Source organism: Chlamydotis macqueenii, chromosome 22 (assembly GCF_036417535.1).
Source record: "Chlamydotis macqueenii isolate bChlMac1 chromosome 22, bChlMac1.mat, whole genome shotgun sequence".
Classification (NCBI taxonomy): Eukaryota; Metazoa; Chordata; class Aves; order Otidiformes; family Otididae; genus Chlamydotis; species Chlamydotis macqueenii.
The window spans coordinates 3,453,530-3,477,206 of NC_141577.1; the positions used below are offsets into that span (position 1 = coordinate 3,453,530).

General features: G+C 53.5%; 1 protein-coding gene and 1 long non-coding RNA gene across 2 annotated transcripts; both read left to right on the forward strand.

Moving 5' to 3' along the window:
• The first annotated feature begins 524 nt into the window (after nucleotides 1-524).
• On the forward strand, nucleotides 525-10,726 carry LOC147598084 (uncharacterized). The gene is made up of 3 exons (XR_015260905.1): nucleotides 525-546; nucleotides 3,931-4,149; nucleotides 10,384-10,726. It is a non-coding gene; the product is annotated as an uncharacterized LOC147598084 (long non-coding RNA).
• Nucleotides 10,727-15,083: 4,357 nt separating this feature from the next.
• On the forward strand, nucleotides 15,084-23,552 carry ZC3H12A (zinc finger CCCH-type containing 12A). The gene is made up of 6 exons (XM_086765206.1): nucleotides 15,084-15,216; nucleotides 15,349-15,870; nucleotides 19,067-19,206; nucleotides 19,560-19,794; nucleotides 20,341-20,447; nucleotides 20,553-23,552. Exons 2-6 carry the CDS (start codon nucleotides 15,392-15,394, stop codon nucleotides 21,575-21,577), a joined length of 1,986 nt encoding a protein of 661 aa, XP_086621332.1. The 5' UTR covers nucleotides 15,084-15,216; nucleotides 15,349-15,391; the 3' UTR covers nucleotides 21,578-23,552.
• Nucleotides 23,553-23,677: the final 125 nt, after the last annotated feature.

The window sequence follows — 23,677 nt, forward strand, 5'->3', positions numbered from 1 at the left end:
GGTGGCTTCCACCCTGCCAGCCTGCGCTCGGTGCGGACAGCGGTGGCTGACCGCCGCTCTCGCCCGGAACTGTGCAGCCACCATTACCCCGATACCCAGAAAACGAGCCAGGAGCAGCCCGGCTGGCCTCGGTGGCGCTGGCGCCTCACGCCAGTGAGAAACAGTCGGACCTACAACTTTCGGTATTGAAATGACTCAAGCGTGAAGGTGAGTTCAGGAGATGAAGCTGAAACTCCCTCGCATCCCCCAAACCTTCTTCTGTTGCTTGTCTTTCCCTCAGCAAGATGGCAACTTGTCACCCACCACAGACCTGGGAAATTCTGGGTGCATGGGACCCTCTCTGCCCCCCATTTTACACTTGGCATGCTGTCCTGGTTCCAGCGAGGATGGAGTTAATTCTCACTGGAGCTGGGAGAGCAGCTGGTGGCCCCTGTGGCTGGGGACACAGCTGGGACAGGTTACCCAAACTGGCCCAGGGCTGGTCCATCCCACGGGTCCATCCCACGGGAGGAGGGAGCTGGGCAGCAGGACCCACTGCGAGCTATGGTACTGTAACTTACGTGCTTCGGTATTTTCTGTTATTGGGTTTTGTTTGTTTGTTTTCCATCTCCGTTTTGTTTTCTTCTGTTATCCTCTTAAACTCTTTTTTATTAATCTCAACCCCCCAGTTTTGCCTTCTTTTCTTTCCCAATTCTCCTCCCTGTCCCACTGGAGGGTGGGTGGAGTGAGCAAGAGACTGCGTAGCTTGGTCCTGAATGGGGCTGAACTTTGACACATACTGAAAAATTACTGACCTTACAGTCAGCTCGTACTTAGCCCAAAATTGCCAGTTTAGATATAAGCAAACTTTTTTTTTTTTAAACCTCTGAGGCCAAGGCACACATTCTTTTGACATTTTTCCTTAAAGAGATCAAATCTTTTCCAGAGGTTTTCAAATGCTATGAAATTAAAATCAATAACTTGGAAATGAAATTGCCCTCAAACTGATGATAAACAAAATTTAATCTGAGCAGACTGTTTCCACTGATGGGGGATTCAGGGCACCTTGTAGGTAGCCTTCAAAATATTGCCGTGGCACTCTGTCAGTAATTAGCTGTAACGAAGCGTGAGATGCTGGTACAAGGGAAGGACCAGGAGCAGCCTTGCTGTTTTGTTTCTCAGCGTCTCCTCTTCCAGGGTCCCTGCGTGGGTTTGTGGCATCTCAACCTGGGGCTCTATGGGGATGGGACACTGAGACAGCAGTACCTGCTTCCCCCCCGTCACCCCTCTGCTCATGCCCTCCTGCCCCACCGCCGTGCTGTGTCCCGCACCCCGTGTCACCCACGGCCCGCTGGCACCCGCGCACTTGTCCCCCCTGGCACGCCCAGGCTGGGGCTGCACTGGAGCCCATCACCCCTGCGCCTGGGCAGCGCTGCCGGGGGCTGTGTTCGCCCACCCCGTGCCCGGGCATCGCCTTGGCAGCCGTTCCCATAGGATGGAGGCCCCGGCTGCTCCTTTCTGTGGGGTCTTTGGAAATGGAGCAGGGGCATCCGGGGTGGTGAGAGCGAGGGGAGCTGCCGGGATGGGGCTCCCACCCCTCCGCTGGCGGGGGCACGGCTCAGGGCTGGCAGAAGGGCCATGGTAAGGAGGCAGGAGAATTGTAAGTGGTTTTAAAAGGTAATTAAGACTTTGGACAACTTTCTTATTACAACTGGAAACTAATATTGATAATGTTCTTCCTGAGCTATTCTCATGTGAAAGGAATTGCTGCAGAAAAGCAACTGAACAGCATATTAAATAAAAAAAAAAAAAATCCATTCTCATCATCCCATCTCCCTTCCCAGGGCACCTCCTCTCCTTCCTTCACCTATCAACAATCAGTTTGGCTTTAATTACAGAGGACAAGCATCAAAGTCAGGGGCTGTGAGACCAGCGAGATGGAGGGGCGGGATGTTCCCCCGCACCTCGGCGTTGTGTCCCGCCGCACGGGGCGGGGAACAGTCCGGGCTGATTTACTTTAGATTTGAGCTGGGAGTAAATTGGAAGACATGAATCATCTTGACGCAGACGCCCCTGAGATGGATTACCTGGTTTGGCAGCTTGTTCCTCTTTCCACAGGCTTGCTGACTTCTCTCCTTTCAGTGAAAAGTGTCATTTCCCAGGCGCAGGAGGGTTCCCGCTCCGTGCCCATGCCCTGGCACGCCTGGGAGCTCCATGCCACTCTCCAGCTGCTCCCATGGCCCCGCTGGACCAGCGGCTGCCAACACCCTCGGGCCGTTCCCCGGCTGCCTGCAGCTCTGCCAGGGACTTGCTGTGTCAAGCAGGCTGGCTGGGAGCTGGTGTCCCCCTCCAAACCCAGGCCTGGACCCCCCCTTTCACCTGCCACAGCCAGACTATAGGTCATAAAGAGCTTTGGGCTGAAATAGCGCTGCGTTAGCTCTGTCATCCCCCATCAGTGGGTGTAAAGCGCTCATCACCTATTTCTGCCTAGGCTGCTGTGAGTTCACCCCCCAGCTCCATCTCTTCCCAAGCTCTTCCTCCTAGGAATCGCCTCATCTTTTCAAGACGTGGGGCTGAGAGCTGCTACGTGCGAGGAGCGAGTTCCTGGCTGGGGCTGGGCTGCTGCTGCCCCCCCCGTTCACAAGTGACTTTTGCCTCCTCTGTCGTCGCTCTGCACGGTCAATAAGGCTGCTCCATATTTTATTCACCAGGCAGAGGGGCTTTCCCACTGTGATCTCTGCTGCTCTGGCAAAGGGCCGCACGCCTGAGATCCAGGCTCTTCTCGCTCACTTGCGTGATGCTGCGAGGCAGGACTGACAGCCCCTCCTCGGGCCCCGCAGCGCTAAATTGCTGGCTGGATACGCCCAGACACCTTTCCACCTTAAAGGATTCAGCGCTTCACCCCACAAATTACGGCAAACCAGGAAAATAAGCCCCATCCCCATTTTGCAGTGATTGCAGCAATCAGAGCCCAACTCAGGCGTGCTCCCAGGGACTGTAAATCCTGAACCCTGCAGGCACAGCCCCGCGTTGATAACGAGTGATTAGCCTTAATTCCACCTCTGCCTCTCTTTTAAGACGGTTCATCTGGAGCCCCCACGGTGACACTAACCGCACCGCTGATCACGGCTGCCCGGGCGGCGCACGGGGCGCTGGCGGCATCGCTGCCCTTCTGCTCCTGCCCGGCTGCCGCCTTCCTCTCCACCTTTGGGTCCTTCTTATCTCTTAAATGCTGCTGGAACTGATTTTTTTTTTTTTTTCCCTTGCTGGGAGGGGATTTGGAAGCAGAGGGAAATCTGGGGAAGGAAGCGCCCTTCTGAAGAGTCTCTAGGGAGCCCTGCACCCTGCGGGAGCTGCCAGCCTGGGGCAGGTAGGGTTTGGTTTTGGGAGCCAACCTCTCCTGCTGCTGGCAGCATCCGCGCCCCGACTTAGGACTTTCCCAGCTCTCCCTGACGCTGACCTTCCCAGATGTTATCCTTGCCATTCCCCGGTGTTTCCACCTGCTCTGAGGGCTCTGAAGCCCTTCTGAGGATGGTGAGGTAGGATGCAGATTTGTTTGCACTTATTTTTTTAAGAGGTGGTGCATTTTTGAGAGCAGCCTTGATTCCTCTCCGTCTCTTTCTCCGGCTCCCTTTGAACAAATCATTCCTTTTGCAGAGTCCCGTTGTTTAATTTTGCCGAGTGCTGAGTCTCAACCTCCTTTTAATTGGTTTTGCCCGTCTTTGTGCAGTCCGTTAAATGAGAAAATGCCACACATGAAATTTTAATTTTGAAAGCCGCCTTGTTTGTTTTATATTGAAATTACCCACGCAGCTCCAGCCTGCAGAAACAGACGTTTTCTCATTTCATTAAAAACTCTTTGTGATGATAAAAAGCAGCAGAAATGAGATAAAAAGTGGTGTTTCCTTAAAGGCACATGAAAGTGAGAGAGATAAATCCCATGTATTGCAGGGGATCAAATCCAACGCAAGGCTGCAAAGCGGCGATACTGGCGAGGAGGCGGCCGGCAGCGCTGCGCGGCGATAGCTCCTCTCCCAGGGCGGCGTGGGCTCTGCCTGGCCTGGCCACCCGTGGCTTTGGTCCGGGACCTGCTGCAAAGTGCCCGGGAGGCCCTGGGGGAAATCAGCACCCAAAGCGAGGAGGGAGAAGGGGACGTCTGCTGCTTGGCAGGTGGGTATGGGGCAGAGGGACCAGCTCCTTCCTCTCCAGCCCTGGCTTTTCAGACCTACAGGCTGAGAGAGCTGGGGCTGCTCAGCCTGGAGAAGAGGAGGCTCCGGGGAGACCTGAGAGCAGCCTCCCAGTGTCTAAAGGGGGCTGCAGGAAAGGTGGGGAGAAACTGTTCAGTAGGGCCTGTTGTGACAGGACATGGGGTAATGGTTTTAAAATAGAGGGAGGTAGATTTAGATTGGATATTAGGAAAAAAATTTTTACACTGAGGGTGGTGTCACACTGGCCCAGTTGCCCAGAGAGGCGGTGGAGGCCCCATCCCTGGAAACGTTCCAAGCCAGGTTGGCCGGGGCTCTGAGCAACCTGATCTGGTTGGAGATGTCCCTGCTCCTGGCAGGGGGGTTGGACTGGGTGGGGTTTGAAGGTCCCTTCCAACCCAAACCATTCTATGATTCTATGATTTAACCAGCTTCTCAGGAAGGACCTCAGAAGGACCTAAGCGCTCCCCAGCCCAGCCCGGCCACGGGTCACAGCAAAGCTCTCTGCCATCGCCCACTTTGCTGCTCCCTGCTCTGGAGCAGCTGTTCTGGCCGTTGGGCACAGAGAACTGGACAAAAGGGGGCTTAGGCCAGCCAAGGTTCTGAGTGCTGGGCGTTGGTCACTGATCTGCTGGGTTTTTAGTGCTCCTGTATTTATTCTGCCCAACATATTTATTTCTGCCCATTCTGCTACAAATCAGTGCAAATGAAGAACAAGCTTCCAGCTTCACTCTTGATTGCTTCACTTCTATTTTTTTCCCCTCATTCTGTAACATCAAAGTGATGTTTTTTCTTCTTGATTTTCAATATTCTTTAGCAGTTGCTGAATTGCTATTCAGCTTTGCCGAATTTTTCCACCCACTGCCATTTTAAAGGTCATTTAATTATTATTACAAAGAATTACAGAAAGAGAGAGAATTGTCTAAATGCCTTAAGCCGCAACAGGTTATTAGCATGGATTTTTTTTATAGTCATATTAAATGGATTAGCATGTGCAGCTTTGTGCTAAGCATGGCTCAGAAGCCTTCGTGTCAGCCTGTGTCACCGCATCGGGGGTTTCGTGGCAGCGCAGGGGCTGACCCGCAGCGGGGATGCTCAGATGGGTCAGCGCTGTGCGGTCTGCAGCAGGAAGGGATGTCTCCTGCTCAACACTGCTCCCCTCGAAAATATCTGAAGATGTTCCTTTGGGGATTTCAGGCCAGGTTTCACAGAACTGGGCTGTTGGCTGTGGCCTCCCATAACCAGCGCTGTCCCCCCGGCACTGTCCAGCCCAGTTGCCAGGCTGGGACGTGGCTCTGGTGAAGCATCTGGAGTGCAGCACTGGGCTGGGTGGAAGCCTGGGAGCACAAATCCAGTGCAGGAGCCCCATGGCTCGGCCCAGCCATGGTGGGCACCCCGGGCACCTTCCCCAGGGCCGTGGGGCAGAGCGGGGCCCGGATGAGCCCCCCACACCCCAGCCGCTAGCCCTGGGAGCGGTGTCTGTGGCCTGGAGGGGACTGGGGCCGTGTTGGGCTTTCTGCCCTTCCCCACAGCACCTTTGGCTCTCTTGGGCCATCATCCTTAATGAGTAGGACGGTCCAGGCGAGGCTGGACACTTTCTCTTCGAAATCCTTCTTTGTTCCTGCACCCTTTCCTTCCCACCCATACACCGCCCGAGCAACAGCTCTCCATAGAGCATCCGAGTCCTTCTGGGAAGCGTTGGGGCAGCTCCACGGGACAAGCTGACCCCAGATCCGTGTGGATCGCGGCTGTGCGGGAGTAGCCCAAAGCACGTACTGACAGCAATTGAGACTGCTGGGGAGGCGCGATGCCTCCTTAGGCATTTGGCTGAGGAAGCTGGAGTCCTACCCCAGCAAGAAGTTAGAGTAGACCGGTGGGTGAATACACACCAGATTTATTGTCTGCTCTAAGCAACCAGAAGTTGGTGGTATTGACTGTAAAGAGAATTCACAATGATAAACCAAAGGAAAAACTTCCATTTCTGCACATAAGACTGGACAGACAAGGCCAGAAATGCAACAGCGTGGTTGGAAGATGGCGTTGACCAGGCCTTAGCCTCTCAATGACCTGCTCTCCATGTCGTATCGCCCTCTTCATTCCACAAAGCTGGGGACAATCCATCAGGAAGTTTGGACTAAATTGTAATACCTTGCTCAGCCCTCTAGGTGGAAGGCTGAGAAAACAAAGCCAATTGTTAGAAAAGGAGTAGTTTGTCCCAAAGAGCAAAGCAAAAAGCAGAATCTCTTCTTTGCCCTCTTTCCTCCATGTCAGCTGTGAATCAGGTGTGTGGGCTGGCAGGACGTTGTCGAAGGCTTGCGAGCTTTTAACTGAAATAGTCTGGCAAACAGACCTCAGATCCCACACGCTTTTCCTGAATATTGCGTCGCTGGAGCCTTCTGCTCCAGATGCTGTTTTGCAATAAATGCATCACTCCTTTTGTACGCTGTTGTGTAAAAGTGGAAAGACAGGCCTGGCGGTGCTCTCCCGCTGTGGCCCAGCAGCAGGACCGAGCAGGCCGGGATCGGGGCTGGGCAGCGCAGGAGGTGGCAGGGGCCCAAGCCGCTGGCGGCAGCGTCCCAAGTGCGGTGCTGTGCCGGGGGAGCTCCCCGCGCCCCGAATGCCACAGAAACCCGCAGCTCCCCGGGAGCAGCCAGAGCTGGTCCAGCTCCACACCAGCGCAGCACTCCTCACGCCGGGGAAATCCCCAGCTAAAGGTAGCGAAAGCATGGTCTTGCCCCACGGAGTCAGGCTGCTCTCACGGCAGCGTAAGCGAGGGAGAGGCCAGCCCTGTTCGCACCTCTGCGTTGTGTGCATTGCACAACTGCTGCGAGCCGTGCGAAACACGGAGCTTTCCTCTGACACCAGGCAGCTCCGTCTTTGTCTGCGCTCGTGGCCATCTGCCAAGCGCTAGAAACGAGCTTTGCCTCTGCTCCGTGAACCAGTTAACACCTTCTCTACGTTTCACCCGAGCAGGTAGGAAATCACCTCTCGGACTCTGCCTGCCAGCTCCGCCGGCTGCCACGCTGACACAGCCTGAGTCATATCAGACCGGCAACCGGAGCGGCTCCCGCTGCCACTGACATCATGGGAGCCGCGAGCGGAGAGCTGCGCCGTGTTTGTCTTTCTGCCCCGCTGACACACATCCGTCTCGTGGGAGGGCTCTGGGGCAGCCAGCGCTGTCCCACATTGCGCAGGCAGGCAGTGGCACAGCCGAAGGCAACGCTCGGCCCCCGTGTCTGGGTTTCGCGCTGACCCCGCCGGCCTGGCCGGGAGAAGGAGGAAATGAGAGTTTCCTGACCGGCAACATGCGCTCAGCTCGCTGTGTGGCAGAGCCGGGAATCCCATTCCCTGCAGCTTTAACTGGAGATTTGGGGCGAGCCAGCCTGTGTCCGAGGGGCTCCCGATGAGCGTGAGCCCAATTGGCACAAGAGGTCCCAAAGCTGCTGGCAGGGAGTTAACCCCTGGGGCTCGTACAGGAAGGACTGGAGATGTCCTTCCCTGACCTCCTGGGCACCCAGAGCAAACACTCCAGCCTGGGAACGCCTGGAAGTTATTCCCAGATGGACAGTCTTCTTCCCTGTAACACTCCCACTGCACGGTGGCACCGCCAGCGTGTGAGGCGGCTCGGGACTGGTCTGTCAGGGAGCGGGCGCTGGCACCGGTGCTCTCGGCTGTGGGAGCAGAGGGGCCAGGCTGGGGTGGCCGGCTGCCCCTCCTGCCGTGGGCACCCTGAGCTGCCAGGCCAGAGCACGTCCTCGTGACTCAGGGAGATGTTCCTGCTCTCCGGGCTGGAAACGCAGCAGCAAACCACAGAGCAGACAGCACAGGGCTGCGTCCCTTTGCTCAGGAAGCGTTTGACGCTTCTGGTTGTTGCTGCACATCTCTTCATCCCGGAGACGTGCCTGCGGCTGACCAGCAGCTACGAGCCGTGACGCTGCGCTGTCTCAGCACCTCGCTGCAAAGCCAGCCTCGCTGGCCCAGCTCGCTCCCAGCCCACATGTGGAGCTGGGGCCCGTGCGCTGGAGACACGCGATGGACATGCTGCCACGAGGCTGCGAGTGGGCACCTCGGCTCTTGCTCGGGAGCTGCAGGGATCTCAGCCCTGGGCGGTTTGAGAGGCTTTATCCCCTGCCTCAGCATGCACAGGGCACAGGGAAGGAGCAAACACATCTCCCTTCTCCCTGCAGAGCGAGGGGCAGCCCTAGCCAGCTCCTCTGGGGGCTGGGGCTCCGGAGGTGTAGCTGTGCCGTGTTCCCGCTGCGTGCCGAGGGCATAGCCATGGTGAGCTCCGCACCTCTTGTCCGCAGGCCAGGTCTGCTCCGTAGGATCCTCCGCCGTCCCTGGAGGGGAAGAGCAGGAGAGCTCCCGGCACCGCTGCCCTCGGCTCGCTTGTCTCAGGCGTGCTCCGATTTCAGCTCCTTAGAACAAAACCTGCCTGCTTCCCAGATGGATGTGACTTCTCAAGAGGTATTTGCTCAGCAATAGGCATAAATCCTCTGCTCTTCACATTGTTCTGGGTGGAATAAAATATTCAGTGACTGTCTATTTAAACATCTTATGTTAATACCATGAAATATTTGTTCAACTTATTCTTTTAGCTCTGAAGTAGCAAACGCTCCCAGGGATGTCAGGGTACAGCAAATCCGTGGCTATAGATGCTGCATCTAAACAAAACTTGGGCCGAGCAAGCAGGGATGTTTCTGGAGAAGGGGACAGCTGATATTTTCCGGCAGAGGAGCAGCAACTGGGAAGGGCTTAGCAAAACGGTAAATAGTTGCTGTCACAGACACTTGCGTAACTGCTTGGGTTTCCCCATCGTTATTTATTAGTTGAATCTGTTGCTTCTCTCTGCTTTTGACTCTGCTGTGGTTGCCCGGTGAGTGAGGAGCGCTGTGTCAGAAAGGAGAGGGTGCCACCCGAGTGCAAATGCTCTGAGTACCCCTGTTAATCATGTCTGCTGGGCCACGCTGATCGCAGCAGGGAGGAATCATCCAGAGATTCCGTCACTGATGCATCCCTGAGCAGGGATGTGGGGGAACCACTACCCCAGGCCCAGCCAAGCCCTTTGCTTGCTGCCAGGACAGTCGGTGAGAGGGTTTCTGGGGAGATGACACCAGCCGTGGTTTGTCAGTGCCTTGCTGGTGCGTAGGTTTACCTTTCACGGAAGATTTCAGGAGACGCATTCGGAGCCGCACAGCCCTGGGGCAGGAGGATTCATTTCGCAGCCCCAGCGCGGGGTGCCTGTCTCCCCATGGTCAGCCGAGACCTCACGCGCTTGCACAACATCATGTGCTGCACCTGGGACAGCCCGGGCGACGGCAAGGCTTCTGCTGTCTCTGTCCCTGCAACAATAGCAGATTTATAGTCAAAAAGGCCTTGAAAGGATGGCTCCTTTCCTTGACGGAAGCGCAAGAGAAAAAAAATAGTCAGGGTGTGCCCAATCCATCTGTCACTGAGGAAATAAGCCCGTCCTCCTATAACTTAATGCCATCATTCACTAAGACCAAAGGTAGAGATCAAGGCTGCTTACTCGGAGTGGTACCTAAGGCCGCGTCTCGTCAGGCACACAGGCAGCCGCAGTGACAGCCAAATAAATTACTCTGGCGTGATCCCTCCGGAGCGCGTGCTCTCCTCCAGAGCAAGCGAGTGCCTCCGAAACACGAAACAGGTCTACTCTGCAAGGAGCCCTGGGGCTAGGCAGGGAGTAAGTTACTCTGCAGAGTGCTTATGAGGATCTCCTTAAGAGCCAGGAAATCAGTTCAAGAGAGAATATACCAGAGAAAAATCAGTCTGTTCGTCTGCAGCTGGAAAGGAAACCCATACTGGTGGATGAAGGTGGCACTGGGAAGAGAGCTAGCAACGTGACAAGTACTGCGGGCATGGAGGCTCAAAATGCCAGTCAGTACATTCTCCAAATCCTTGGGTAGCTTCTCCTCTAGTTAGAATAATAGAATCACAGAATGGTTAGGGTTGGAAGGGACCCTCAAGGTCATCCAGTCCAACCCCCCTGCAATGAGCAGGGACATCTCCAACCAGATCAGGTTGCTCAGAGCCCCGACCAACCTGGCCTGGAATGTTTCCAGGGATGGGGCATCCACCGGCTCTCTGGGCAACCTGGGCCAGTGCTCCACCACCGTCAGTGTAAAAAATTTCTTCCTTATATCTAATATAAATCTCTCTGCTTCTATTTTGAAACCAGTTATCCCTTGCTACACTTTCCACTTTTCTAAGAAGACTTGAGCTACCTTTTCTCCTCTTGAATCACCGTGGCACGTAGCACCAGGGTCGGGAGGCCAGGAGCTCTTTCCCGACGCGCGGGCACAGGGGAGTGACCTTCCACTGGTGCCTGCGCTGGGCACGCTTCCAAACCGGAGCCACGTGTCAGCGGGTGGATTCTCACTCTGGAAGCAGCTACGATGCTGCCATCAGAGACGTCTTTATTGAGGCAAGCAGGAGAAGCAGATGGTCTCTCAGTCAGCATCTCCATAAATGTGAGTGGTTGCGGCTATAAAAGCAAACTGCTCTGAGGGGATGTTGCTAAGCTTTCCTTCCAGCGTTATTGCTCGGCTTTCCTCATGAGGCACGGTGACCCTCTTCCAAAGAAAGGGCATAAATCATCACTTGGTTTTTTCCTTTAATTCCTGGATGTGCTGAATACTGTGTAATAAATTATACTGCTCACTGCAAAAAAAAAAAAATTTCAGAAGCAGCTCTGTCAGCCTTTTGAATCCCCGCGTGGCAGGTGATGGGAGGATTCAGTTAATCTACCCGGTATTGTTCGCATCACCAGGAGCACGTCGGTAAATGCAGTGAGGCAAGCCATTAGGTCACTCTGCAGATGAGCAGGGGATTTAGGATGCCAAAGCTGTCGGGAACACACAGATCCCAAGGCAGCCAGCCCCAGCCCTGTCCCCTCCCAGGTATGAGTGTACCTGCCCCTCGTCGCGCAGGGCTTGTCTACACAGGACTCTTAAGAAGGTTAAATTGAAGTAACTAAGTCTCAAGTGGATTAAAGAGCATTAAAATTCTGCATAAAACTCTAATTCAGAATTAAAGTGGCCTTACTTCAGTTTAATTTACTCCCAAATGCTACTAAATAAGGCCATTTAAATTGTCCTTAATTAACATAAGTGGTCCCATATAGGCATTTATAAATGAGGTTTAATTACCCCATTTTAAAAAGCGAGTTCGCTGCCTCGAGCTGCCGTAGGTAGGCAAGCCAGGCCCACGGCCACTTTGCTGACAAGGCTCCCAGTTGAGGCTGGTTAGCAATAGTTCCTCGCGAGGAAGTGGCAGGGGGCCAGCCTCTTCCCCGCCAGCAGTCAGATCCGTGAATACCACCTATTTTGACTGCGCTAAATGTGCAAGTGGGAGATGAAAGGCTTCGCCGGAGGATGAGCTCTTCCTTCAAAATCTGGGACACGGGAGTGGTAATCCCTAGAAAAATCCCTAGAAAAATGTGATGTCAGGATTTTAGGAGACTTGTTCATCAGCAGGGAACCAGACTGGAGGAAAGCTTACGTTAAGTCAGCAGAGAACTGGAAGGAGACGGAGGACTGGGAGGGACTGAGCCCATCCCCAGGACAGGGCTCCTGCTGTCACAGCCTACCTCGCTGTCGCTGCTGCCCCGGATGCTTTTGTTCCTTTTCTGTTTGCTAGAAGCCCCGATTCAGAAGGATAACCCTCCATCAGCACGAGACGCTGCTGGCTACCCTCGATACCCAGCCTGGCACATCCTGTGGTCTAGCATCTGGCCTTGCCTGCCCACTGCCTTCCTCCTCGCTCTCACAAGTTCCTCCCCAGGAAAGGCCCCGTGCCTGCGTGTGCTGCAGAGGGGATTTCCACCTCTTTCCTGTGGGCGCAGCTCTCTTGCAGCGGGACGCAGGCACGAGTGCCGCTCGGCAGCCCCGCAGTGCCCGCAGACATCCCATCCCGCGGGAGAAAGGGGACAATGCAGCCGGCCGACCGCTGGCAAAGTGTTACCTCCTGCCAAAAAGCCTCACTAAGCACCTCAGCCCGGGGACCGGGACTGCGTCCCCCGGCACGCCGTCCAACCCCACCAGCCTGGCAGAAAGGAAGTGAGAGCGCCGTGAGATGAGGGCCTTACCTCTGGCGCACAACACAAAATCTCAGTTGTGCAAGAAGCCCTTCCCAAAACAACGTGGTGTTTGTTGGCAACTGGACGTGGAAGCAGAGTGGTGCAAGCTGGAAAGCACTTTGCAAAACACCATGAAGGTGCTCGAGACCCTTTATGAAATCCGTGAAGTGGTTATTGGCATGTCTGTGGTAGACTTGGTGCTATTTAGGCTCCTCTGAATGTGGCTCCCTTCCCCCCTGGCAGAGCAGAGAGCGACGGAGACCTTTCGGGTGTGTTTGGAGGAGGCAGGACAGCAGCTGGTTCCTGGAAGCCCCCACGACGGCCGTACTGCAGCAGGGGACAGGAGAGCACAGCTGTGACCGTCTGTGAAGACACCCCGGGCTTGTTTGCACAAGGATTTTAGCTGCAACACCCCATGCTCTGTGCTGTGGAGTGGAACGGGTCAATACACTTTCCAATCACACCAATTAAGCAAGAGACGGTTTCTTGCCTTGGAGCCGAGAAGCCGTAGGAGCCTTCCTCCCCAGTAGGCAGAGGAGGCGGCACTGCAGGACAGCTCGGCTCTTCCAGCCCCTCTCCCTGTGCAGGGGATCCTTTGTGTGCCTCAGGGAAAAAACAAAAAGTCTCCCGCCTTGTACGTGTAGTGAATGGCCTTGGTGCATCCGTGACCCTGGCAGAGGCTTTGCTTTCGAGATCTTCAAATCCTCCAAAGCGGCAGCCTCCACAACAGCCCTTGCAATGCCAAACAAGTGAACCAAACTTTCTCTTCAAAGCAGTTTGCAAATGCAAATACAAAAACCAAAAAAAAATCAAAAGTAACCCCTGGGAGTTTTGGGGTGTGGCCAGCATATGACCCCTCTTGACTTTCAGGGTGAAGCCAACAGACCCTTTCTCTATCGTGGCTTCTCTTTTTACCAGACCAAAACAGGCAGCATGCAGTTGCCGTCCCTGCTTTGCATAAATCAGAAGCTCCAGCTTTGTGGGCATTTCCTATAAAAAGCACATCTGTGGCCATACTTTTTGGCACAATAGACTTCAGCCTGGAAGCAAAAGCACACAAACAATGCGAAATTCATGCTGACTGGAGTAGATTCCAAGGGAAAGAAGAGTTGGGAAAGCACCTACTTAAGCACTGACTAAGGATATTATCTCTGATCTGAATCTAGCCTCTGTGTGTGTGTTACTGTTGGGTACACAGTGCGGTTTCAGACATGGCCAAAGACAAGAAAAAATGATTGTTTCAGGGTAACCACAAGGAAGATGAATGCAAATGTATTCCTGTAACAGGGAGAGTTCCCTTGCTCTTAAGTTGGGCTCTGATACATGGCCTCAGGGAAGCAAATTTGCAACCACCTTCATTAAATTGTTTAGGAATGATTAATCAGAAGTCAGAGATGTAAAATTTTTCCACATTGTGAAATGTTAATTCAATTCCTGCCGTTACGTACAGTCTGTAAGGGCGGCTTTAGCAAACAGTCAGGGGACAGGTACTGGTGGCTGATAGATGCTCCCTGTCAGCTCGTGTCTCCTCTGGAAGCCCAGGTTGATAAGCCTGCACCGGCTGAATCACAGCCACCGGCATCACACCGGGATCACAGCGGCGTGAGGGACGCGTGTCAGAGACAGTGTGTAGCCTGTGCGGTCACCCTCGGGTTGGCCACCGCCGGCCCAGGAGGGGCCACCACGGCAGGAGATGTTGCTGCCACCCCTGACCGCGCTCTCCTGTGTCCAGCCATCAGGTCACATCAGTGCCACTGTGTGCTGTGCCCAAGCACCGGCTGCTGGAAATGCAGCTCATACAGATACCCAGAGCACCTTTGCTGATGTGCCCGAAGCTTGTGGCTGTGCATTTACGTGTTCCTTCTGCCTACAGCTTAGGCTTGGCTTAAACAGCAGCGGTGCATGCCCAGCGGCTCCTCGGTGACCACGGGGTTGTCCCTGCACCTGGTACAACCCACCGTCCCCTGCCCTCTGTTCCGCGTCGCTCCCTTTCCAGCCGCAGCTCGCCGGTCTCCTCTGCTTTCCAACGGGCGCCGGGTGCCCAGGCTGGCGCGACGTTTTCCTGACGGCCCTTGGGCCGAAGCCGGGTGGCTGACATGGCGGTCGGTACCGCCTCCCACCCCGCACGGGTCGGGAGACACGCTCTCCTGGGGTGCGTTTCGGAGCTCCAGGGCTCAGCTACCATTTGCCATCCGCCTCTGATGGTGGGGAGGAAGCAGAAAAGGGCCAGGACTGGGGTTTTAATGTGTTTAAATCTCAGAGTAACAGGAGCCAAGGACAAGCTGGAAAACCCTCTGGGAGACCAGCTGCTCTACCGCATCGACCCCTTCGATCCAGGGTTTCCTGGCCTTTGCAAACTCGGGGTTTTGCTCCGTCTCCAGCTCCGCGTCGGCCCGGATCACACGGGGAGGGCACGGGCTGTCCCGGGGGAGCCCAGGAAGCGGACGGGAAGCGTTTACCTAACGAGCGCGCTTGTCGGGGCAAATCTGCCCTGATTGCAACACGATTTGCATAGAGGCCAGGTGTTTGCAGCAGGGACCTGCCTCTACATCTGCCGGGGTTATTCCGCAAGGAGGCACCGGCGGGGCTGGGAGGGGGCCAGAGGCACCCGCGGGGCCGGGGCTGCGGCGGGGTTCGGCCGAATTCCGGCCCCGCTCCGCTCGCCCGGCAGCGCAGGCCCGCAGCAGGGCCCGAGGCGAAGCCGCACGCCGCGTCCAGGCCGGGCCGGCCCAGGCCGCGCCGCCTCCCCGCCCCAGGGCCGCGGCCGGGCGGGGCGCGGGGCGGACCAGGAAGCGGCCGCCGCTCCGCCCCCGCCCCCTCTGCCCTTCCGCGTTCGCACGGCGCTGCCCGCGCCCCGGTATAAAGCGACGGCCGGCGCGCCCGGCCCGCTCCGGCCTTATGGAGACGCAGCGGCGGCCCGTCGGCGGCTGGCCGGTAAGGGGGGGCGGACGGGCGGCTTCAGGGCGGGGGGCCCGGCGCGGCCGTGGTGAGGCCCCGCGGAGGCCAGGCCGGGAGCGCGGGGGGGCCGGACCCGGGTCCGCTGCTAACGCCCGTCTTGGCCCGCAGGTCCGGGGCGTGAGCGGAGACCGGGAGTCCCCCGCGGGGAGCCATGAGCGCGGGCAGCGTCTCCTCCGCCCCGGGCTGGCCTGAGGCGCTCCCGGCGTCCCGGCCCGGAGAGAGGATGAGCGCCAGAGACCCGTGCGAGAGCCGCTGCCCCGGCCCGGGGGCCCTGCCCGGCGCGGAGCCGCCCGAGGAGGCGGGGAGCCCCGGGCGGGAGCCCTGCGACAGCGCCGAGATGCAGCTGAAGGTGGACTTTTTCCGCAAGCTGGGCTACTCCTCGGAGGAGATCCACGTCGTGCTGCAGAAGCTGGGCCTGAACGCCGACACCAACACCGTGCTGGGGGAGCTGGTGAAGCACGGCCCGGCCGAGCGGGAGAGCGCCGAGGCCCCGCCGGAGGCCAAGGAGGCCCCGCTGGTCCCGCGAGGGGGGGCGGCGAACAAGACCCCCGCGGCCCTGCCGGCCCCCGAGGAGACGGAGAGCGAGAACCTGAAGCCCATCGTTATCGATGGCAGCAACGTGGCCATGAGGTGCGTCTGGGGCTGTCCCGGTGCGGTGGTGGTTTTGCGTGACCTCTGGTTACGAGGCCTGCCAAGAGCTTGGCGTCTGAAAAACTCCGGGTCTCTCGCTGGCAGCAGCTGCTGCTGGGTGCCTGCTAACGGCTGGTAATATTTTCCAAGGCACCAACACACGTAGCTCTCAGGAGAGCGAGCCTCACAGAGGCAGTCTGCCTTGCTGGCCTCTGCTAGCCCGTAACCTGTGGTCACAGGGCTCTGCCAAGAGCAGGCGTGCTTCCTGGGAAGTGAAGACATTTCCTTCTGTGTTCTAGCTGATGAAGATGCATTGTCCTCTTACCTCATGGCTTTATGTAAGTTTCTGTAGCAGGAAGTTGCTCAATAAATAATTACAGGGTTAATTAGAGAAAGCTTTGTAATACGGAGCTGTCTCCTGCGTTGGAGACCAGTCTCTGAATTGTGACTTTTGTGTTTGGTTGAGTTTCCGTACAGTGTAGTGGACAGATGAGATGTCAAAGGGACGCTCTAGTGCCTGGTGTCACCGAGGCAGGGCTGCGACCCACCCACAGCATCTCGCGTGCCCTGGTGCTGATGGCGCAGCTCGTGTCAGGCACCGCAGCTGGAGGCAGCCTGCGAAGCCGCTTGGGTTGGAGCAGAAACTTGGGAGTGCAGGAGCCCAGATATCCACGGAGCACCCAGAATCTCTGGTCTGGACATTTGTTGGGTTGATGTCCTTACTTTCCTCTTGGCTTTTGTTCCCCCTGATGATGAGCATTGCTGGCACCGACCCCAACCCCTGGTGCTGCACTCCGCACCTCTACGCAGCAGGGTCTGGGCTCCGTTAATTTAATGCGCCGGGTTTCTGAATCGGGTTCTGTCGTTGCAGTTCAAAAGCAAACCTCCTTCATTGTGTTTTAGCTTAATGGGTCTTGTAGTGTATGTTTGCATACACAGATTGATGTTTTTTAACAGGAAAAACAAACCTGGGCTCGCACAGAGCTGCTGTGTGTGTGTTACTGCAGATTTTGTCCAAGCTGAAAGCGCTGAGTGGAGATTTGCTGCAGGTGTGGTTTTCTCTAGGCCGTGGTTGTCAGTTCTGAAAACAGGACTGAGAAAACATGGGTACAGCCTGCTGCGCAACCGACAGACACAGCCTGCGGGTCCCAGGGCAAATACAGGATGCTGGTGGCAACAGAGTGGGGCTGGAGAGTAAAAGTTGTGACCTGGGTGGCTGCAGGAGAGCGCAGTCCTGTTGCTGCAGCGGCTGTGCGGCCGCTTGAGGAAAATGGCCCATTGTGAGACCAGGGCTGATAAGTGTGGCTCTTGCAGTGGAGTTTACCTTAGATAAGTGCTCAGGCCAAAACGACAGAACCGCTCATGTTTTTTTTTTTTTTTTTTTGGAATGAGGAGCCTCTTACCTGTGAAAGTTGTCCCAAAAAGCGCAGGAGAGATCCCAGCAAATGTGACTCAGGGCAGGCCAGGTGGTAAGAACGCTGCCAGTAGGACAGAGTTTGACATGAGAACAGCAGCCTGGCTTTTTTAAGCAATTTGCTAGAAGGGGAATTCCATTCTGAAACTTCCTGTATTGATGGTGTGATGTTCCCTGCTGATTCATTTGCAGTGTGTACAGCGGCCTCCCTGAACAGCTCTTGACAAACATATGCAAATCATAGTGGAAATTAGCTTTTACTTCCTTCTAAGGGAATTTTTCCTTGGCTACTGCCGAATCAGATCAGCCCAGTTAGCTCCCTTCTGTAGATTTGAGGTTGGTAGCAGGGACTCAAAAAAAAAAAAAAAAAAGAAAAATCTCTGCTTTTCACATGTATCCCTAAAAGATTGCAGTAACCTGTGTCTGGCTAGCTATAAGAGAACCAGTCTGACATTGGAGAAAATTTTTAGAGCATCTTCTGATTGTTAGTGTCAGCCTTTCTGTAATTTGGGGTTCTTGAGAGACAGCTATCATATCTTCATTTACTCTTTAGGTGTTGGTTTTGCTGATAAATTTGTAGCTCTCTTTAGAAAAAGTATTTTGGTAAAACTCTTCAGTTTTCCTAATAGTTTCAGAGACAGGTAAGGGCAGGAGGAGAGGTTTCTCTTTAAGTTTCTCAGTTGTGCTGCAGCAGTGCTGCTTCTTAGCAGTGCCTCTGCTGGGATGCGAGCTCTTTAATTCCTGCCTGGAGGAGTTCACCGGTGTGGTGCGTGTGGTGGGAGCTGAAATGTTATAAAGCGTAGATGGGGAGAGCAAGATTTGGGGCAGGGGTAGCGCCCAGGTGGGGAAAACCTCACTGAATTAGAACACCAGTTATGGCCAGTTCAGTACATCCTACCAGAGTGTCATCCTGAAACGCAGGCTGTTAGGTCCCCAGAATGACAAATTGGGCTGTGATACAGAAATGTTGGAAGCCTGCCAGAACCGGTATCACCAGAAGAGCTGATTACACTGCAAATAGTGGCGCTCGTAAAACAGGAGTGGTAGTTTCCTCTTAGAAGTTCTGGAAACTTAATTATTCATTAGGTCATATCAATAAGAAGCATTTTTTTTTTTTTTGCATCGGTACGTAGCTTCTGACACTGTTGTCAGACTTTGTTCTCAAACTGCCAAGTGCTGTTAAGACTTCAGCACGGGTGCTGTTGACAGGAAATGATGCTATTTTGTGCAAATAGTGCACTTGTAACTGACTTTTTGGGCCGTAATATAATGAAGCAGCATCTTTCCTTAGTGCTGATGTCTTTGAGGTAAGAGTGCATAAAAAATCTTGTCTTTTTTTTTCCTTAAGTTACCAGAATAACTTTACAAGCGAAACACCTGGTGAGGGTACAGGTTGCGTGGGCAGAGGTTAGCTGCTGGCGTTAGCTGGCAGAATGGGACAAAGGGTGTTCGAGATCATTGTGCTCAGGGCTGCAAACAAAGATCTGGAGTCCAGAGTTGAAGCGAAGGCTCTGTTTCAGAGCAGCAGCAGCAGTTACAGCTGCTTTCTCCCTCCCAGTGAGGATTTAGGTATTTATTGTTATACTGAGGTGCTGAAAGCAACAGTAAGGCTGTGAAGACCTGAGTGCTGCTATTTGCACACGATGAGCGATGAACACTGATTGTGCTATTTTAATTGCTGGAGGTTGTCTGAACTGCTGGGTGCATTTGCTTAGTGTGTTGCCTAAAATAGTCTGTACGTAACCTGAATATTGAAATCCTTCCCTTTCTTCTTTGATGCAGCCATGGAAATAAAGAAGTGTTCTCCTGCCGAGGCATCCTTCTGGCTGTCCAGTGGTTTTGGGACAGGGGCCACAAGGATATTACAGTCTTCGTGCCATCTTGGAGGAAGGAGCAGCCGCGACCAGATGTACTTATAACAGGTGTGGAAATATGAAAACCAAAAGTAGCTTTTCAGGCTTACTGCTTTGTCACTTAATGTGCTTGCAAAGTTCTGGCTAGTTAGTAATTAACTTAGGAATGGAAGATCTGAGTAGTAGGAGATCCAGTAAGCTGAGCTGACCAGTGAGAATTAGTCATTAACTTCTCCCCTAAGCAAGTTCTTGCCTGGATCAGCTGGAATAATTTGGAGAACAAGTACTACTACTAACTCTACTCAGAACTCCATGTAGTATGGCGCTACAAAAGATACACTTGTCATTTATTTATAATGTCACTTTATCTGTGCAAAGGCCCTGGGGCTGTGTAAGTGCGTTCACAGTTGTGTTTGTTCTAGACCAGTACATTCTCCGTGACCTTGAAAAGAAGAAAATTCTGGTCTTCACTCCTTCCAGACGGGTTGGAGGCAAGCGCGTTGTCTGTTATGATGATCGATTCATTGTGAAACTGGCACATGAGTCTGATGGCATTGTGGTTTCTAACGATACTTATCGGGACCTGCAGAACGAGCGTCCTGAGTGGAAGAAATTCATTGAGGAGCGTCTGCTGATGTATTCCTTTGTTAACGACAAGTATGTTCCCGTTCTTCCTTTGCTTTTAAAAAAGACCTGTGTGAGCGTGCTGTCTTGTTTTAATGAAGCCATAGCAAGTGATGCATGAAAAGAGCAAAATGCTAGTACAGAATGGAAAAAAAAATCCTGTAGAGGTATTTTTTTTTTTGGTAGAAGGCAGTGTGATGGAAAGAACTGCCCAGCTGTGATGAGGTACAAAGGCATAAGGAGTTGGAGTCATCCTGATGGCTGGTCATGGTTTGGAGATAGGAGTTCTGCTGTAGTGGAGTTCCTGGGAGAGCTCCAGGACTTGAGTTCCTCACGGGCCCAGCCGTGAGTACTAATTATGGTCAGCAGCCGAGCACAAATCCACTTCTGTGCCTGAAGTGAAGCGCTTCCTGCCAGTCTTTACCAGGTGGCAGGAAAGCTGTCACTGCAGTGAAGTGGGAAGGCTTTTTGGGGCTCAGATAGCTCTTAACCTTCAATGAAATGGGAGACTTGTACAAGAAATGAAACCCTGGCCTGAGAAAATGAACTGCTTCTGATTGAGATTTATTTTTTCTTCAGGTTTATGCCTCCAGATGATCCCTTAGGGCGACATGGCCCCAGCCTGGATAACTTTCTCAGAAAGAAACCTGTCGTGCCAGAACACAAGAAACAGCAGTGCCCTTATGGTAAGAGCTGCCTTCTAAACATGAAGACTGAGGTGTCTGTGCAAGTGTCGTTCATGCATTTGGTAAAAATTAACTGATTATTCCATGCTCTGCTTTTCCTTGCAGGGAAGAAATGCACTTATGGAATTAAGTGTAAATTCTACCACCCGGAAAGGATCAATCAGCCCCAGCGCTCCTTAGCTGATGAACTCCGAGCCAATGCAAGGTTGTCTCCTACCAGAAGTACCAGTGCCAAGGAGGAGAAAAAGGGCAAAAGAGGTTCCCAGGCAGAGCTCTTGTGCTCTGTGCCCACAGAGAGTGATAAAAGCTCCTTGCAGAAGGTCCCTGCAGAGAGGAAGAGCTTGACCCACAAAGCAAAGCCCAGCGAGGTTCCGCTTCAGGTCAAGGGCTGTGTGTCAGGCAGTGCCCTCCCCAACAGTGGGAGCCACGTGTCGTCTGACAGGTACCAGCAGCCTCACATGGACTCTCTGTCTTACATATCTCAGGAGCATCTCGACTCAGGCATTGGGTCTCTAGAGAACCAGCTGTCTGACATGTGGCCTTACAGATCTGCCAGTCACTGTGATCATTCCCATGCTGATCAGGTGGCAGTCTGCACCTGCGGTAGGCAGAGACCTGTCTACCCGCATTCTCCCAGCTTAGAGCAGAATGGTCTGGTCTCTTACAAGCATGGTTCCCATAAATCTTCTTCCTCTGGTGCTAGCTTCTTGCAGTATAGCCCCGAGATGTCTCACTCAGGACCGCCTCACTCTTTCTCAGGCTACGGAGTACCTGTACACCCGGTTAACGCTGGGCGGTACAGTCTGCCCAATGAGTATGGTGCCCCTCCATCCCATTCTCGTGAGTACTGGTCTGAACCCTACCAGATGCCGCCTCCTCAAGTGAGATCTCCCGGTGTGCGAGATCCTTGTTCAGTACAGAGAGCCCCAGGGCCAACGTACGGGGACTCCTGCCAGTGGCCTGTCTCTGACCAGTTTGCAGAGGAGCGGGCCAACGTGCATGTCAAGCTGTGTGGCATATTCCATCCCCATTTAGTTGACGCTGTGATGAGCCGTTTCCCGCGGCTTTTGGATCCCCAAAGGCTGGCTGCAGAGATCCTGACGTACAAGTCTCAGAACCCAGGCATATGAGGCAGACGCCAAGGGCAGCCAGGCATGTGAAGAGCTTCAGGAGCAGCGTTTCCACTCTGTAGCTGCTACAGGTGCCTTCTGAGGGCTCCTCCTTATTCCTTGGAAGTACCAGACTCTAGCTGGAGGCTGGATACCAGGTGTGGTGTGCTGACAGCAAATTCTGGTCTAGACATGACAGTGTGCCCCTCTTAGAGAGGCAGCCTGGGCCCCATCTGCCCCACAGGATGTTGTAGAGGCTCTGGGTGCTGAACAGAAGGGGCTGCAGCTTCACAGGAGGATTTTTTCCTTTGAGCTTGCATGGCGAGTCAGGCACACTCTAAATTCCTGCAGTTCAGAACTGAATGTGATCTTACTCTTCCTGTTAGCTTCGATTTTGGGATGTCTCAGTGCATTCTCAGGCATAGGGAGGGAGCGTGGGCTCCAGGGGGGCTTGTGGAAGATGAGGGGGCACTGCCTTTGCAGTGGTGTGAGGCTTATTTGTGAAGACTGAACTGCATCGTCAAGGCTGTTCTTAGCTCTTAACCAAGCCTCTTTACTGAATCCTGCCATGCAGATCTGTGCAAAACGTTGGGTTATAAATCTGGTATGAGGCTAGGTTTAGCAAACTTTAATTTGATTTTATTGGTCTTTAACAATACTTACCTTCCGGAGATGAGGCGATTCTCCAGTGCGTACCACAAGTGCTTAGCAAGCTGCTCAGCTCCCAGCAGTAAGAGGAGCTGCGAGTGCAATCCTTTCTCAGGATGAGAGGCCTGATGCTGCTCCAAAGCTCCATACGAGTTGCGCATTGGCATTTGCTGAAAAATGCGGTTGTCAGAACACGTGACTGACCACGCCGTCGCTGCTGCTCTGGAACATTGACCTTGGCTGGTGACCTGGCTTGGGCTATCTCTGTACAACACTGACGAGGAGGATTTATGTCGTGCCTTTTGTCTTCAGACAGCAATAGTTTTGAGCACTCAGTGAAACAGCTGTAGTCATGTCTGGACTGCAGCCAGTTCTGTTCCTGAGGATTCCTTAAGATTTTTCTCTGAAAAGCTGTTGCTTCATCTTCCTTTGTACTGTTTTCCTGTCCCCTCAGCTCTGTCAAACTGTAGCAGCATCCAAAAACACAGAATAAGACTTATTTGGTAAGACAGTTCCCCTTTCATTCCCTCTTGCTCTGTAAGATGTTTTTTACTGTAGATACTGTAACAGACTTTAAATATGCAAAACCAATTGCTGTAGTAATTGGTTCTGGTCCTGGGATTTCACTGTGCTCAGAATGCGAAGGTGTTTCTTGCACTTGGCGGGCCAGAAGCAGTTGATTTGTTGATACACATTGTATCTGTGGGTTTTGTTATGTTGTTTTTTTTTAAATATGTCCATCTTGTGGTTAAACCAAGGTCATTGAGTGGCAAATTCTGAAGGGGAGAGTGGAATACAGCCGTTTCTGAGCACCTCTTCAGGAACGGCTCTGTCTATTCCCGTTCTTCCCTCCGACTGTCCGAGGCGTGACCTACCCAGACTGGCACCATGTGCCATAAAAATCACAGGGACGCAGCAACCTGTATACCTGGTTAATTATGATACATTACAAATTAGTAATGTTTCATGTTAGTAAGCAAAATGCTTCTTAATTTTAAGTAACTTGATACTTTGCATATTTGTAAATGACAGGAAAAATGGTTTTTAACGTTATTGTCCAGCAACTTGCTGCTTGATGCGGTTTTTAATTAGTCCTACTTGCGACTCAGCCATTGTGTTACTTGGCGTGGTGGTTTTTTTGGGTTTTTTTTTTTTTCCTGGTGGAATGCTGATATGTGCTGCTTCTCTTGCAATCAGAAGATTAACATTTTGTACTCACAAGCTGACATTTTACTGAACTTTCTGTATCGTTATGCAGTATATAGTTTATGTACGGAATGGAGGCAGCCGTGCAAAAGCCATGGCAAAGTAAGAACTTGTGTTATATAAATAAAAACTGCTGAGTTGAGTTATTTGATCTCTGGTGGCTTTTTGGGAGACTGTTCGATGTTTTTGCTGGCTTTTCAGGAAGTCAGAGAAATTATCCTTCCTCCCTGGGGTTCCTCTGACACACAGCAGTCTGATGGCTGGATA

Excerpts from the sequence above, each read along its gene's own strand:
- ZC3H12A (XM_086765206.1), top strand. The coding sequence starts at position 15,392 with ATGAGCGCGGGCAGCGTCTCCTCCGCCCCGGGCTGGCCTGAGGCGCTC. Across the intron at positions 19,207-19,559 it reads ACCAGATGTACTTATAACAG|ACCAGTACATTCTCCGTGAC; the intron begins GTGTGGAAATAT and ends TGTTTGTTCTAG. Across the intron at positions 20,448-20,552 it reads GAAACAGCAGTGCCCTTATG|GGAAGAAATGCACTTATGGA; the intron begins GTAAGAGCTGCC and ends TTTTCCTTGCAG.